Below are 16,539 nucleotides of genomic sequence, written 5' to 3'. Positions count from 1 at the left end.
TCCCAGTGACCGTCCCCCTCTGTCCCCCAGCTGAAGCCCATCCTCTCCGAGATCGAGTACCTGCAGGACCAGCACCTCCTGCTCACCGTCAAATCCCTCGATGGCTACGAGTCCTACGGTGAGCACCCAGCGCCGGGCCGGGGTGGGGGGGGGGGGGGGAAGGTTATGGGGAGGGGAGGTTGGGGGCGAGGCGGTCCCAAGGGGGATGGTGGACCCTCGGACACCCCCGCTCACCCCCAGGGGAGTGCGTCATCGCCCTCAAGTCCATGATCGGCAGCACGGCGCAGCAGTTCCTCACCTACCTCTCCCACCGGGGCGAGGAGACCGGCAACATCCGCGGCTCCATGAAGGTGCGGGTGCCCGCCGAGCGCCTGGGCACCCGCGAGAGGCTCTACGGTGAGCTGGGGGGGGGGACACACGCACACACACACACAGGGGGGATGGGATCCCCCCCCCCTGCCCTGAGCTGAGCGCTCCCCCCCACCCCGTGCCTCGCAGAGTGGATCAGCATCGATAAGGACGAGACGGCGGCCGGCAAAGGGAAGGTGCCGCTGGGTGCCAGGGCCAACCAGGACTATGCCAAGTACGGGGGACAGGGCGGGGGGGGGGGCGGGGTGTGGTGTGTGTGTGTGCACCGGTGACCCCTGCCTGGGGGTCCCGGGGGGGGGGAGATGGGGGTCCCGGGGGGTGGGGCTGAGGGGGCTGGAGCATCTCCCGGTGAGGTCTGAGACCTGTCCCGGGGGTCTGACCCCATCCCAGGGGGCTGAGCCCCATCCCCTGGGGATGAGCTGCATCCTGGGGGGGGGCCAAGCCCCATCCTGGGGGGCTGAGCCCCATCCTGGGAGGTCTGAGCCCTGTCCTGGGGTTCTGACCCCATCCCAGGGGGCTGAACCCTGTCCTGGGGGGCTGAGCCGTGTCCTGGGGGGCTGGGCCCCATCCTGGGGGGGGTCTGAGCCCTGTCCTGGGGGGGCTGAGCTGTGTCCTGGGGGGCTGACCCCCATCCTGGGGGGCTGACCCCATCCCATGGGGCTGAGCTGTGTCCTGGGGGGGTCTGAGCCCTGTCCTGGGGGGCTGACCCCATCCAATGGGTCTGAGCTGTGTCCTGGGGGGCTGAGCCCCATCCTGGGGGGGTCTGAGCCATGTCCCATGGTTCTGACCCCATGCTGGAGGTCTGAGCCCCACCCTATGGGGCTGAGCCATGTCCTCAGGGGCTAAGCCCCATCCTGGGGGGGGTCGAGCCCTGTCCTGGGGGGCTGAGCCCCATCCCGGGGGCCAAGCCCCATCCCAGTGGGCTGAGCCCCATCCTGGGGGGGGCTGAGCCCCATCCTATGGGTCTGCCCCCCATCCTGGTGGTCTGAGCCCTGTCCTGTGGGGCTGAGCCCTGTCCGGGGGGGGCTGAGCCCCATCCTATGGGTCTGCCCCCCATCCTGGTGTTCTGAGCCCTATCCTTGGGGGGCTGAGCCCCATTCCTTGGGTCTGAGCCCCATCTTGGGGGGGGTTGAGCCCTGTCGCGTGGGTCTGAACCCCATCTCGAGGGGGCCGAGCCCCCACCCGGGGGGGTTCCGAGCCCCACGGGGCACCCCACCACCTCTCGTTGCCCAGGTCGGTGGGACGGAAGCCCCCCGGTGCCGAGCCACCCGCCGCACCCCCAGCGAAGCTGCCGGAGGAGCTGGAGAAGGGCAACACCGCGCCAGCCCCCCGGCCCCCCGCCCCACACCGCGGCCCCCCCAGGGAAGAGCCTGCCCCGAGCCGGTGAGTGGGGATGGGCAGGGCTTTAAGTGGCGGGGGGGGGACACGATGACACAGGGACACCCACCGCCTCCCCCCGCACCCATGGGTTGTACCCCATCCCGGGGGTCTGGCTCACCCCTGTGTGTCATGTCCCCCTTCCCCCCCCCCAAAAAAAAGGTGCACGGCGGAGGCGACGGGGGGGCCGCTGAAGAACAGCTTCAACAACCCGGCGTACTACGTGCTGGAGGGGGTGCCCCACCAGCTGCTGGCCCCCGGGGACCCCGGCAAACCCCCCCCCGCCAAGGGCAAGGTGCAGCCGGGGGTCCCCGAGCGGCGCCGGCGCCCCTCCTGCCGGGGGGGGGAGGAGAGCTCCTCGGACGAGGACACCGGCACCCTCAACCTGCCCCCCCCCGATTTCCCCCCGCCGCCGCTGCCGCGCGAGCTGGAGGTGCCCCCCCCCAACCCCTTCTTCGGCACCCTCAAGGAGGACCCCAAAACCCGGCCGGCTTTGGGTGACCCCCCCCCACCCAAGCTGCACCCCCGGCCCTCGGGATTCGGGATGGAGGCGCCTGGGGGGACCCCTTTAACCGGGGGGGTTCCAGCCCCTGGGGGCATTCCACCCCCCGCGGGGGTTCTGGCTGCCCCTGGGGGGGTCGCAGCCCCCGGGGGGGTGCCGTCGGTGGCGGGGGGGCTGCTGGACGACCGCTCCTGCTCGGTGCTGCAGATGGCCAAGACGCTGAGCGAGGTGGACTATGGCGGGGGGAAGGGGAGGGCAGCCCCCCTTCCCCCTCCCCAACCGCTGCTGGGCAAGGGGGGGCGCTTGGAGCTGCCCCCCCGCTGCCTGCCCCCCGACTACGGCCGCCCCCTCGCCTTCCCCCCCCACTCCATCCGGGAGAGCATCCAGGAGGACCTGGCTGAGGAGGTGGGTGCTCTGGGCGGGGGAGGTTTGGGGATGGGGGGGGGGGTGTTGGGGTGCTCCCCACCCTTTGAGGGGGGCCCTGGGGTGCGCTGAGGTGGGGGGGGGAAAGGGGGTGGCGTGAGGGATGTGGTGGTGGTTTGGGGTGGGGGGACTGTGGGGCGGAGCTGGGGGGGGGGAGAGGGTGGGAGGGGCAGAGGGTGGGCACCCCCCCCGCCTGCATTCCCCCCCCGCCTGCATTCCCCCCCCCCGCCTGCACTCCCCCCACCTGCCTGCACCCCCCCTGCCTGCATCCACGGGAGCATGGGGGGGTCCCATGCCGGGGGGCGGGTGGTGATCCCTGGGGGTGCGTGGGGGGCTGAGGGTGGGTGCTGCCCCTCAGGCGCTGTGCCCCCCTTTCCCGGGCAGCGCCCCTTCGTGGCACGGGGAGGGGGGATGTCCCATGCTGAGGGTGGGGGTCCCCTGGGGGTGTGGGGGGGGCTGAGGGTAGGGGGCTGCCCCCCAGGTACTGTGCCCCCCTTCCCGGGTAGGGCCCCTCCATGGCACAGGGGGGTCCCCAGGGGAATGTGGGGGGGGCCGTGGGAGTGCTGAGGGTGGGTGCTGCCCCCCCCCCCCACCCCCCACCCCAGGCGCTGTGCCAGGGGGGCCGTGGCGGGGGGGCCGTACCCGGCGTGGGCGAGTGGCTGCGGGCGCTGGGGCTGGAGCGGTACGAGGAGGGGCTGCTGCGCAACGGCTGGGACGACCTGGAGTTCCTCAGGTGAGGGGCACCCCCAAACCCCCCCCACCCCACCCCACACACACCCCCCCCCCGCCTTGCCAGCCGCGGTGGGTCCACGTCCTCCCCTCGCCAGGGGGGTCACGGCCGTGCCTGGGTGGGGGCACCCTGCCGTGGGGAGACCCCTGGGGGGTGCTGCCCTGGGGGGTCCCCGCTGCATTGGGGCGTCCTTGCTGTTCCTCGGGGGTGGGGGGGGCCCCCACTGCCCCTGGGGGGTCCCTGCTGCCCCCCTGGGGGTCCCCGCTTCACTGGGGGGCGGTCCCAGCTGCACTGGGGGTTCCTCGCTGCCCCTGGGGGTCCCAGCTTCATCGGGTGGGGGGGGGGGTGTTCCTGCTGCCCCCCTGGGGGTCCCCACTGTCCCTGGGGGGTCCCCACTGCTGCTGGGGGGGGTCCCTGCTGCATTGGGGGGGTCCTTGCTGCCCCTGGGGGCGTCCCCACTGCCCCTGTGGGTCCCTGCTGCACTGGGGGGGGCGGTCCCTGCTGCCCCACTGGGGGTCCCCACTGCATTGGGGGGGTCCCCGCTTAATTGGGGGGTCCCTGCTGCATTGGGGGGTCCCCACTGCCCCTGGAGGGGGGGTGTCTCTGCTGCATTTGGGGGTCCCCGCTGCTCCTCAGGGGTCCCTACTGCCCCTTGGGGGTTCCTGCTGCACTGGGGGGGGTCCCACTGCCCCCCAGGGCCACGTAGCCCCATGGTAGGGATGGGGAGGAGACCGGGTGGGCACCCAGCAGCCCAAGCGGGTGCCCCTGCGCCCACCGAGGGGGTCCCCCCATGGCCTTGGGGTCCCCGCCCGGGGGATGGTGAGACCCATGCCTGTGCCCGCCCCCCGCGCCCCCCCCCCCCCAGCGACATCACGGAGGAGGACCTGGAGGAGGCCGGTGTGCTGGACCCCGGCCACAAGCGCGTCCTCCTGGAGAGCCTCCAGCTCCGCAAATAGCCACAGCTGGGAATCCTGCATCCCGCATCCCGTGGCTGTGCATCCTGCGGCCCAGCATCCCACATCCTGCGGCCGAGCATCCCGCATCCCGCGGTTGGGCGTCCCATGGATGCACGTCCGGCATCCTGCAACCGAACATCCCGCATCCCGTGGCCGAGCATCCCATGGCCGAGCATCCCAAATCCCACGGTTGAACGTCCCACGGATGCACATCCCGCATCCTGCGACCGAACATCCTGTATCCTGCGGCTGCACATCCCGCGTCCTGCAGCCGAGCATCCCGCATCCTGCGGTTGATCGCCCCACGGATGCACATCCTGCATCCCGTGGCCGAGCATCCCGCATCCCGCGGCTGAGCGTCCCTCATCCCGCAGTTGAGCGTCCCATGGATGCACATCCCACAGTTGATCACCCCACGGATGCACATCCTGCATCCTGTGTCCGAGCATCCGCATCCTGCGGCCGAGCGTCCCGCATCCCGAGGCCGAGCATCCCATGGATGCACATCCTGCATCCCGCGGCCGAGCATCCCGCACCCCGTGGTTGATCGCCCCATGGGTGCACATCCCACGTCCCAGGGATGCACATCCCGCAGCCGAGCATCCCCTGTCCCGCATCCGTGCATCCCGCCGTCACCAGCAGTAGCCGTCACCAGCAGCTGGCGGGGAGCACCGGGACCCCCCCCACCCCTGGGTGTTGGGTAACGGCAGGTTGGCAAGGGGGGGGGCGGGGGTGTCTGGGGGGGGGGCAAGGGGGGGGTGGGTCCTGGTCAGACAATTTCAGTGGGGGGGTCCCGCCCATGGGGCCTCCCCTCGTTTTAAGTTATTTCTTATTTATTGAGAGAAGGGACGAGCCTTCGTCTTGCGGGGGGGGGAACACCTGCGGGTGGGGGTTCCAACGTGGCCCCTCGCAGCCGTGGGGGGGGGGGGGGGGGAGGAGGAAGAGGAGGAGGCTCTGAGTGAAGTCGTGTCGCAACGCAAGTGCCTTCGTGATGCTGGGGATGGGATGGGGGGGCCCTGCCACCCCCCATGGATGGCACTGGGCAAAACTTGGGGGTCCCGTCCCTGCCCTGGAGGTCCCATCCCCACCCTCGGGGTCCCCAACCCCACCTATGGGGTCCCATCCCCACCCGTGGGGGGGTCCGGTCCCCCCCAGGGGATCCCAATCCCACCCAAGGGGTTGCATCCCTGCCTTGGGGGTCCCAATTCCCACCCAAGGGGTCCCAATCCCACCCTGGGGGTCCCGTCCCCCCCCAGGGGGTGCCAACCCTTGCCTGGGGGTCCCGTTCCACCCAGGGGGTGCAAACCCCACCCTGGGAGTCCCATCCCCACCCTGGGGGGTCCCGTCCCCACCCAGGGGGTGCCAACCCTTCCCTGGGAGTCCCATCCCCACCTTGGGGGGTCCCCAACCATTCCCTGGGGGTCCCCCTCCCCCCCCAGGGGCTCCCAATCCCACCCTGGGGGTCCCATCCCCCCCCAGGGGGGTCCCGCTGCAGCAGAGCCGGACCAGTGGCCTTCACCCACTTCCCCCCCACCACCACCACCAGTGCCTCCGGGGTGCCCCCCCCCCCCTCCCAGTTTGCCCATTAGGTACTTGCTGGATCCGTCCCCTCCCGGGGGCTGCGCCAGCCTCGGGGGGTGGCAGCGGGGCTGGCACCCGCGTGTCTCCCCCCCCGGGGGTGCTCAGCCAGGTCTAACCGCCCCCCCCCTCCCGGGGGTGCTCACCTGGGTGTGTGTCCCCCCAACGGGTGCTGATCCAGGTCCCCCCCCCGCGGGTGCTCAGCCCCCAGCCTCACCAAGTGCCCTTCCAGGGGGGTCCCCAGGGTGGGGGGGGGGGTGTCTCCCAGTCGTGCCTTTCCCCCCCCACCCCCAGGCTCTCCCCCTCCCCACGGGCTGCACCCAGGGGTGATGGGGGGCGATGCCCGCCCCCCCCAGCCCAGCTCCTCGGACCCCAAACCCACACCTCCCCCCCGGCCCCGCTGCCACCACTCCGGCTGAGATGAAGGATGGGCCGGACACCCCCCGCCCCACACCTTTGGCAGCCCCCCCCCACCCCCACCCCCACCCCCTCGTTAGCTAACGAGGTGTTTGGTGTGAAATTAATCCTACTAAAAATACCCCCCCACCACCCCTTGTCCTGCCCCGTCTTTGGGTGGTTTTTGTTCAATCGCGAGTTGGGGCGGGGCGGGGCGGGGGGGGGGTGTGTTAATGTTTAATCAACGTCGTTGTAATTAATCAATGGGCATTGGAATTAATGGGCTCCTCCTGCGCCGAGGGTGGGCGGGGGAGGCATTCCGATGGGAATCGCGGGATGAGGAACAGGGTCCCAGCACGGTCCGGGACCCTCCGGGCTGGCCATACTGGTCCCAGCATGGTCCAGATGCCCCCATCCCCGACACCCCCTGTAGACCCTGACCCAGCACCCAACGAAGCATCCGGGGCTGGGGGGGGGGGGGGCTTTGCACCGAGCAACCCCTGCCTGCACCCTGCCTGCACCCCCTGCCCGCACCCCTGCCTGCATCCCCTGCGTGCATCCCTGCCTGTATCCTGCCTGCACCGCTGCCTGCATCCCCTGCCTGCATCCCTGCCTGTATCCTGCCTGCACTGCTGCCTGCATCCCTTGCCTGCACCCCTGCCTGCACCCCTGCCTGCACCCCGTGCCTGCATCCCTTGCCTGCACCCTGCCTGCACCGCTGCCTGCACCCCGTGCCTGCATCCCCTGCCTGCATCCCTTGCCTGCACCCTGCCTGCACCCCTGCCTGCACCCCGTGCCTGCATCCCCTGCCTGCATCCCTTGCCTGCACTCTGCCTGCACTCCTGCCTGCACCCCGTGCACCCCCTGCCTGCGCCCCCTGCCCCCTCCCTGCCTCATCCCAGGGGCATTGCAGCCCCCAGCCCCCCCGTACCCCAGCCCCCCCGTTCCCCCCCCCCCCCCGTCACGGCACCCCAGGGTGATCCTCGCTGCCACCCCAAGTCCCCGCTCGGGGTCTTTTTGAGGGGGGGGGACACACACACGACACCCCCAAACATCCCTAAGGGGCCGGAGCCTGCGCACCCCCGGCATCGCCTAGGGGTCCACAAGGGGGGCTGGGGGGGGCTCGGGGGGGTGGGGGTGGGGGTGGCCGTGACCTTCAGCCCCGGGGGGGGGGGTGTCGCAGCGAGGTGGGGGTGGGGGGGGCCGGTGGTGTCTGCAATAAATTAAGTTTTATTTGGATTAGTGTCGTTTGCAAACGGGGCCAATAAATTACAGAACGGTTAAAAACCAAAAAAAAAACCAAAAAAAACAAACAAAAACCCACCTCAAAAAAAAAAAACAACCCCAAAAAAAGAAAAAAAAGGCGAAAACCAAACCCACCTTAGCCTGGGGGAGGGGGATACGGCGGGGGGGGGGGGGGGCGGAGACCCTCGATGGGGGTGGGGGGAGAGGGATGGGGGTCCCACCGCTGCTCACCGCGCTGCGAAGCCCCCCCCCCCGGGGGTCAGAGCTGCACCCTGACCCCCCCCCCCCCCCAGCCCCGGGACCCTCCCCAGGGTGACGGCCCGGCTAGAGACGGGGCCCGGCGGCGGGGCGGGGGGGGGGGGCTCCCCATCCATCTCCCGGGGTCCCGGGTCCTCCAAGGGGTCCCGCAATCTGCTCCGGGGGGGGGGGGTTCAGTGGGACGGTGACGGCAGCGAGCGCACAGCCCCAGTCCTGCGTTTGCCCCCCCCCCCCCCCCCAAATCCCATCGCGGGGGGGGGGGGGTGTGGGGTGTCTCCCCTCCAATCCCACCGGTGTGCTGCTGGCGGGGGGGGGAGCACATCCGTGTCCGCAGGCAGGATTTGGGGGGGGCATCACCCCCTCCCCGCACCGGGGGGGCTTTTTCTACCCCTGGCACCGCTCACCCCGCGGCCCCCCCGGGACCCCTAAAGTGCTTCCTCGCCCCCATCCCATGGTGGGGGGGGGGGTGTCCCGGGGAGGGGGGGGGGCACACCACAATACCGGAGCACCCCACAGCTGCCCCCACCCCTGGGGTGCACCCCCCCAAAGCGTGTTGGGTGGGGCTGGGGGGCTCCTGACCCCCTCCCTTTGCCCCCCCCCCCGTGGTCCCACAGCACCCATGGGTGGGGGGAGACGTCGGTGGGGGATTCCCCCAGCTCTGCGTCCATCCCATCGGCACAGGGTCCGGGAGAGGGTGGGGGTCCCGTGGCCCCCCCGGCTAACAGCCTTGGGTGGGGGGGTCCCCGATCCATCTCCCCCCCCCTCACCGCCGGCGGCCGTTTGCTGGAGCATCATCGCTGGGTGCGCGTTGGGTGGGAGCGTCGTCACGGTGGGTGGGGGGCCCTGTGGCCCCCCCCCATGGCCCCACAGCATCCGTGGGTGGGGGGGAGGCGTTGGCAGGGGGTCCCATGCCCCCCCTCTGTGGTCCCACGCCCCCCCTCTGTGGTCCCACAGCACCCGTGGGTGGGGGGGAGGCGTCAGTGGGGGCTTCCCCCAGCTCTGGGTCCGTCCTGTTGGTGCAGTGTCCAGGAGAGGGTGGGGGTCCCGTGGCCCCCCCGTAGTCACACAGCACCCATGGATGGGGGGGAGGCGTTGGCAGAGGGTCCTGTGGCTCCCCCCCCCCATAGCCCCACAGCACCCATGGGTGGGGGGAGACGTCGGTGGGGGCTTCCCCCAGCTCTGCGTCCATCCCATCGGCACAGGGTCTGGGAGAGGGTGGGGGTCCTGTGGCCCCCCCCGGGGAATGGCCTTGGCTGGGGGGTCCCCGATCCATCTCCCCTCCCGCCTCCCCGCCGGCGGCCGTTTGCCGGAGCATCATCGCTGGGTGCGCGTTGGGTGGGAGCGTCGTCACGGCGGGTGGGGGGCGCGGGGCGGCGGTTGGGGGGGATCCGGGGGGGATGGTGGGGGTGGGTGGAGGGGGTGGGTGTGAATTTGGGGGGGGGGGGGGGGAGGGAGGGGGGGGGAGCCCAGCCGTCTCCGGCGCATCAGAAGAGGTTTGTCTTGAGCGCGTTGGGTTTCCGATGGAAGGAGGAGAGGACGCCGGAGAAAGGTCCCGGCACGGCTTCGGCGGGCTGCCAGGCCTTCAGCAGGTCGGCGGCGTTGGCGGCTCCGCTGCTGGTGCTCACGCCGGCCCAGATGGGTGCCTTGAGGCCTTGGGGGGGGGGATGGCCGGGTCCCATGGGTGCCCCCGCCCCGGGACTGGGACTCAGGCTAGCGCCGGGGCTGCCCAGGTTGCCGGCGGCGGGCAGGGAGGCCGTGCTGTCGGGCGTGGGGCTGCAGTTGGATTCCTTGGATTCGTCGTCTTCCGAAGAAGAACGCGGGGGCTCCGACTTCTTGCCGTTGGCCCCCCCCGGGTTGCCACCGGCCCCCTTGGCGTTGGCCGCCCGCTCTTGCTTGCGGAATTTGGCTCGGCGGTTCTGGAACCAGACCTGGAGTTGGGGGGGGGGGGGGGGGGAGAGAGGGGCGGGGAGGGAAAAGGGACAGGATGACAGAGGGGACGGGAGGACCCCCCCACGTCGCCATCCTTTGAGGGGGGGGGGGGGGGGTTGGGGGTGCCGAGGTTCTCGCCCCCTGGGTGCCCATTTCCCACTGGGGTGGGGGGGCAATATATCGAAAAGCGGATACAGGGGTTTATAGTGCAGTGGGGGGGGACCTGACACCACCACGTTGCTGTGATGCTGGGGGGGGGGACACTGCTGGGACGACGTTGCCCCCTTGACTGCAGCTCCTGGGGACAAGAGTCCCCCGTGCCCCCCCCCAGGCAGCCTCTGTTCCCCCCCGTCTCCCCAGCACCTTCCCTGTGGCATCAGCACTGTGCATGGCCCCCCCTGGGAGGGAGGGGACCCCAAAGGTGGGACACCCCCCCCCCCCAGACATGTGGGTCCCCCATGCTTTGGGCCAGGACCCACAACCCCGTGGGTCCCCTCATCCTTGGGGCCAGGACCCACAACCTTATGGGTTCCCCCATCCTTGGGGCCAGGACCCCCCAAGCCTTGAAGGTCCCCCCACCCTGGGGTACCAGGACCCCCCAGCCCCATGGATCCTCCATCCCTGGGGACAGGGACCCCACAGCTCCGTTTGTCCCCTCATCCTTAGGGCTAGGACCCCCCCCAGCCCTGTGGGTCCCCCATCTTTGGGGACAAGGACCCTACACCTCCATCTTTAGGGCTAGGACCCCCCCAGCCCCATGGGTCCCCCCATCCTCGGGGCCAGGACCATCAGCCCCATGGATCCCCCATCCTTGGGGACAAGGACCCCACATCTCCATGTGTCCCCTCATCCTTAGGGCTAGGACCCCCCCAGCCCCGTGGGTTCCCCAACCCTGGGGTACCACGACCCCCCCCCCAAAAACAGGGGAGCTGGGACCCGCCCATGACGTGGGGGGAGGTCTGCACCCACGTGGGGGGGGTCTGCACCAACAAACGGGGGGTCTGCACTAGTGGGGGGGGTCTGCACCCATGTGGGGGAGTCTGCACTGACAAATGGGTTTCTGCACCGATGTGGGGGGGTCTGCACTGACACGGGGGGGTCTGCACCAACAAATGGAGGCATCTGCACGGATGTGGGGGGGTCTGCACCCACATGGGGGGGTCTGCACTGACATGGGGGGGTCTGCACCCACGGCAGGGGGTCTGCACCAACAAATGGAGGGTTTGCACTGATGTGGGGGGGTCTGCACCCATGTGAGGGGGGTCCGCACTGAAAAATGGGGGGTCTGCATCGACATGGGGTGGGGTCTGCACCCACATGAGTGGGTCTGCACTGACATGGGGGGGTCTGCACCCATGGCGGGGGGTCTGCACCCATGGGGGGGGGTTTGCACTGACAAACGAGGGGGTCTGTACTCACATGGGGGGGTCTGCACCGGCAATGGGAGGGTCTGCACCCACATGGGGGGGGTATGCACCCACATCAGGGGGTCTGCACCGACAAACGGGGAGTCTGCACCCACATGGGGGGGTCTGCACTGAAAAACGAGGGGTCTGCACCGATGCGGGGGGCTCGGCACCCACATGAAGGGGTCTGCACCGATAAATGCGGGGGTCTGCACCCACATGGGGGGGTCTGCACCCCCATGAAGGGGGTCTGCACCAGCAAATGGGGGGTCTGCACCGACATGGGGGGGTCTGCACCGATGTGTGGGGGTCTGCACCCACGTGAGAGGGTCTGCACTGACATGGCGGGGGTCTGCACCCACATGAGGGGGGGCCTGCCCTAAAAAATGGAGGGTCTGCACCGACAATGGGGGGGTCTGCACCGACATGGGGGGGTCTGCACCGACAAAGGGGCCGGTCTCCGTCCCCCCCCCCAGCCTCTCCCCAACGCCACCGTCCCCGATGCCTTTGGGACCGTGACGAATCCCCGCCGGCGGGTGCCAGCGCGACGGCGACGCGGCACGAACCGACCCCCCCCCGCCATCTCTGCCGGGAGTGGGGCTGGGGCTGGGCGGGGGGGGGGCCCTTCCGAGCCCCCCCGTCAGACCAGGGCATCCCGTCCCCTCCTCCACCGCTCTGCGGTGACAAAACCGAGTCCCCCCTCCCTCCCTGTCCCCCATCCCATCCCGTCCCCAGCAACCTACCGGCAGGGGGAAAACCCACGGAAGCGCCCCATTCCCACCCCCACCACCCCCCAACCCCCCCACCCCGCGGCGGGGTCCCCACGGCTTCCCCGCCACCGCCCCGCGGCGGGGAGCGCAGCAGCGGGGGCCCGAGGTTGGGACCCCAGCCCCACCCCCGCCACCTCCGTCCCCAGGGGGGGTGGGGGGGGGTGTGTCCCCCCATCCCCCCCCACACACCCCCACCCCCCGCTGCCCACCTGCACCCGGGCCTCGGTGAGGTCGATCTTGAGGGCCAGCTCCTCCCGGGTGTAGATGTCGGGGTAGTGGGTCTCGGCGAAGACCCGCTCCAGCTCCTTCAGCTGGGAGCTGGTGAACGTCGTCCGGATCCGCCGCTGCTTCCGCTTCTCGTTGATCCCCGACGGGTCCGAGAAGAATTTGTAGGGGACTGGGGAGAAAGAGAGAGAGAGAGAGAAACTGGGGGTGAGCGTGGGTGGGTGGGGGGAAACGGCAAGGTGGGAAGGGATACCGGGATTCACCGGGAAGGGGGAGCGGGAGACAACAGGGGCAGGAGGCAGGGACGGATCGGGCAGGGATAGACCGGGCAGGGATGGATCGGGCAGGGATGGACCGGGCAGGGATGATCCAGGCAGGGATGGACCGGGCAGAGATGATCCAGGCAGGACACACCAGGCAGGGATGATGCGGGCAGGATGCAGGGAACAGGGATGGATCGGGTTGGGATGAACTGGGCAGGACACACCAGGCAGGGATGATGCGGGCAGGATGCAGGGAACAGGGATGGATCGGGTTGGGATGAACTGGGCAGGACACACCAGGCAGGGATGATGCGGGCAGGATGCAGGGAACAGGGATGGATCGGGTTGGGATGAACTGGGCAGGACACACCAGGCAGGGATGATGCGGGCAGGATGCAGGGAACAGGGATGGATCAGGCAGGGATGAACTGGGCAGGACACACCAGGGAGGGATGATGCGGGCAGGATGCAGGGAGCAGGGATGGATCGGGATGGGATGATCTGGGCAGGGATGAACCGGGCAGTGACGCACCGGGCATGGATGATCCAGGCAGGGACACACCAGGCAGGGATGATGCGGGCAGAATGCAGGGAGCAGGGATGGATCAGGCAGGGATGAACCGGGCAGGACACACCGCGCAGGGATAATCTGGGAAGGGAGCACCGGGCAGGGATGCACTGGGAAGGGATGAGCCGGGAAGGAATGATCCGGGCAGGATGCAGGAAGCAGGGGTGGACCGGGCAGGGATGAACTGGGCAGGGATGCAGCGGGCAGGGATAAACCGGGCAAGAATGCACCGGGCATGGATGATCCAGGCAGGACACACCAGGCAGGGACACACCGGGCGGGGATGATCCGGGCAGGGATGAACGGAGAAGGACACACCGGTCAGGAATGATCTGGGAAGGGAGGCACCGGGCAGGGATGCACCGGGCGGGGATGATCCAGGCAGGACACACCGGGCAGGGAGGCACCGGGCTGGAATGGATCGGGCAGGGATGAACCGGACAAGGATGGACCGGGCAGGGATAGATTGGATACGGATGGACTGGGCAGGGATGAACTGTGCGGGGATAAACCTGGAAGGGATGACCTGGGCAGGGATGAACTGTGCGGGGATAAACCTGGCAGGGATGACCTGGGCAGGGATGGACCGGGCAGGGATGAACCGGACAGGGATGATCCAGGCAGGGAGACACCGGGCAGGAATGCACCGGGCAGAGATAGACCGGGCAGGGATGCACCGGGCAGGGATGATGCGGGCAGGGAGGCACCGGCAGGGACGAACGGGGCAGGGACGAACTGGACAGGGATGCACCGGGCAGGGATGGACCGGGCAGGGATGGACCGGACTGGGATGAACCGGGCAGGATGCAGGGAGCAGGAATGGATCGAACTGGGATGAACCGGGCAGGGTCGCACCGAGCACGGCGGGGGGACACCGCCGGCAGGGCGGGCAGGGCGGCCGCGGAGCTCGGGCTCTGCCTCCCCGCGCCCCCCGGGCCCCTTCGTTCGATGTCGCCGCTGTCCCCTCGGCGGGAGCGGGCCGGGGCCGGGGCCGGTGCGGGGAGGGGCGGCCGGTACCGTTCGGCGGCTCCTTCGTTATCGGCGCATCCGCGGGCAGCGCGTCCGCGGAGGCAACGAAAGCGGAGCGGGGAGGGGGGACCCGACGGCGCCGACCCCCCAGCCCCGCTCGGGGCCGCCGCCGCCCCGGGGACCTCGGGTAACCCGGTACCGCGCTGCCCGGACTGCCCAGGAGCGGGGGGCTGCGGGGGCGGCGGGTACCGGCAGTAGCGGGCATCGACGGCATCGGGAACCGATTGCACCGAGCATCGTCGGTACCGAGCACCGGTGATACCGGGAACCGATTGCACCGAGCACCGGCGGTACCGGGAACCGTAGGTACCGGGAACCGATTGCACCGAGCACCGGCGGCAAATGGTACCGCCTGTATTGGGAACGGACGGCCCTGAGCACCGGCGGTAACGAACATCGACGGTACCGAGCACCGAGAGCGGCGGTTACCGCTGGCACCGAGTCCTGACAGTACCGAGCATCAGCGGCACCGGGCACCGACGGCACCGGGAACCGATGGTACCGGACACCAGTGGCAGCGTGCACCGATTGTGCCGAGCACCGACCGTACCGGGCACCGGCGGCATCGAAAACTGACGGTATTGGGCACCGGCGACATCGAGCACTGGCGGTCCCGGGCACCGACGGCACCGGGAACAGACAGTCCCGGGCACTGGCGGTCAGCGGAACCGATGGCACCGAGCCCGGACAGTACCGAGCACGGGCGGCATCGAGCACTGACGGTACCGGGCACCGATGGCATCGAAAATTGACGGTACCGAGCACCGACGGCAGCGAGAACCGAGGGTATCAGGCACCGTCGATAGGAGGAACGGATGGCACCGAGTCCGGAGAGTGCCGAGCACCGGCGGCATCGAAAATTGACGTTCCCGGGTACCGTCGGCATGGAAAATTCACGGTCCCGGGCACCGACAGCACCGGGAACAGAGGGTCACGGGCACCGGTGGTACAAGGAACCGATGGCACCGAGCCCGGACGGTACCGAGCACCGGCGGCATCTAAAATTGACGGTACCGGCCACCGATGGCATCGAGCACTGACGGTCCCGGGAACCGACGGCATGAAATATTGACCGTCCCGGGCACCGACGGCACCGGTAACCGAGGGTATCGGGCACCAGCGATACAAGGAACCGATGGCACCGAACCCGGACAGTACAGGGCACCAGCGGCATCGAAAACTGACGGTCCCGGGCACCGTCGGCACCGGGAACGGAGGGTCCCGGGCACCGGTGGTACAAGGAACCGATGGCATCGAGCCCGGAGAGTACCGAGCGTGGTCGGCATCGAAACCTGACTGTACCGGGCACCGATAGCATCGAAAATTGACGGTCCCGGGCACGGGCGGCACCGGGAACGGAGGGTCCCGGGCAGCGACGGCGGCAGCGGGAACGGAGGGTCCCGGGAGCACGGCGGGGGGGGGGATGCGGGGGCGGCGGTCCGTTACCTGCCGAGTAGGGCGAGGGCTGGTGGTCGCGCAGCGCGCCCAGGGCGCAGTTGGCGGAGGCGAGGGGGGGGCAGGCGGGCCCGGTGCCGAACCCCCCCCGCATGGGGCTGTACTGGAAGGAGCCGGCCTGGCTGCAGGGGCTGAACTCGTAGGCGGACGCCTCCATGGCGGCCACGCAGGAGTCGTAGGAGTTGAGGTAGGAGTAGTCCATGGCGAACATGGAGCGCCGGTGCCGGCTGCCGCCCGCCCGCCCGCCCGTTACCGCCGCCGCCGTCGCCGCCTGCCCGCCGGCCCCCGGCCCGCCCCCGCCATCCGCCGCCCCGGCCCGCCCCGGGCCGCCGTAATATACCGGCGGGGGGAGCGGCGGACAAAGGCTGCGCTCGCCGGGGGCTTTTGCATGACAATATCTCCCGGGGACGGCGGGTGCAGCAGGAGCGGGCGGAGCCGCCAACGCCCCCCCCCCCCCCCATCCCCGGGTACACACATCACCCCCCCCGCGCACACCACACACACACCCCCCGGTGTACACACACACACACACACACTCCCACACACACACCCCGCCTCAGCGCCCCCCGCACTTAACCCCCGGAGGGAGCCCGCCCCCCACCCCCGCAGCCCCGCACGTCGGGGCGGGCGGTGGGAGCGACCCCTCCGGCCATCCCCGAGGGGACACACCGGCCACCGGCCCCGGCCCCGACACCTCCCCCGCCCCGTTCCCGTCCCCCGCCATGTCCCCATCCCTCACACCGTTCCTGTCCCCAGCCCTCGCCTTGTTCCCGGCTCCAACCCATCCCATCCCCATCACATCCCCATTCCCATACACATCCCCAGCCCATCCTGTTCCCATCCCACACATCCATCCCATCCCAGTTCCATCCTCATCCCACATTCCATCCCATTCCAATTCCATAGCCTTCCCGTCCCCCACCCCAATTCCATCCCTATCTCATTCCCATCTCCATCCCTATCCCCATCCCCATCTCCATCCCCATCCAAGTCCCCATCCCCACCTCCATCCCCATCCCACCTCCATCCCCATCCCCATCCCATCCCTCCTACATCCCCA

At 70.0% G+C, this 16,539-nt stretch overlaps 2 protein-coding genes across 2 annotated transcripts in view; one reads left to right on the top strand and one right to left on the bottom strand.

The window, feature by feature from the left end:
- Positions 1 to 6,201, top strand: part of INPPL1 (inositol polyphosphate phosphatase like 1) — a 31,107-nt gene extending 24,906 nt beyond the window's left edge. The window contains exons 22-28 of the mRNA XM_063328062.1: positions 31 to 118; positions 241 to 396; positions 499 to 583; positions 1,603 to 1,752; positions 1,909 to 2,653; positions 3,277 to 3,404; positions 4,267 to 6,201. Of these exons, the coding sequence (XP_063184132.1) occupies positions 31 to 118; positions 241 to 396; positions 499 to 583; positions 1,603 to 1,752; positions 1,909 to 2,653; positions 3,277 to 3,404; positions 4,267 to 4,357 (1,443 nt within the window). The 3' untranslated portion in view covers positions 4,358 to 6,201. The remainder of the gene's footprint in view (positions 1 to 30; positions 119 to 240; positions 397 to 498; positions 584 to 1,602; positions 1,753 to 1,908; positions 2,654 to 3,276; positions 3,405 to 4,266) is intronic.
- A 3,117-nt stretch (positions 6,202 to 9,318) lies between these two features.
- On the bottom strand, positions 9,319 to 15,690 carry PHOX2A (paired like homeobox 2A). Its single transcript, XM_063331179.1, has 3 exons — positions 15,471 to 15,690; positions 12,149 to 12,336; positions 9,319 to 9,762 (listed from the first exon to the last, which is right to left on the bottom strand). The coding sequence occupies exons 1-3, from the start codon at positions 15,688 to 15,690 to the stop codon at positions 9,319 to 9,321; spliced, it is 852 nt and encodes a 283-aa protein (XP_063187249.1).
- Between the last annotated feature and the right edge of the window lie 849 nt (positions 15,691 to 16,539).

Source organism: Chroicocephalus ridibundus, chromosome 1 (genome assembly GCF_963924245.1).
Source record: "Chroicocephalus ridibundus chromosome 1, bChrRid1.1, whole genome shotgun sequence".
NCBI classification, from domain to species: Eukaryota; Metazoa; Chordata; class Aves; order Charadriiformes; family Laridae; genus Chroicocephalus; species Chroicocephalus ridibundus.
The sequence above is the reverse complement of the archived record's forward strand: the minus strand, read 5'-3'. Positions and strand labels throughout refer to the sequence as shown.

Coding starts and splice junctions, on each gene's coding strand:
- PHOX2A (XM_063331179.1), bottom strand. CDS start 15,690: ATGTTCGCCATGGACTACTCCTACCTCAACTCCTACGACTCCTGCGTG. Junction 12,337..15,470: donor GCCCTCGCCCTACTCGGCAG/GTAACGGACCGC, acceptor CTTTCTCCCCAG/TCCCCTACAAATTCTTCTCG. Junction 9,763..12,148: donor TCACCGAGGCCCGGGTGCAG/GTGGGCAGCGGG, acceptor CCCCAACTCCAG/GTCTGGTTCCAGAACCGCCG.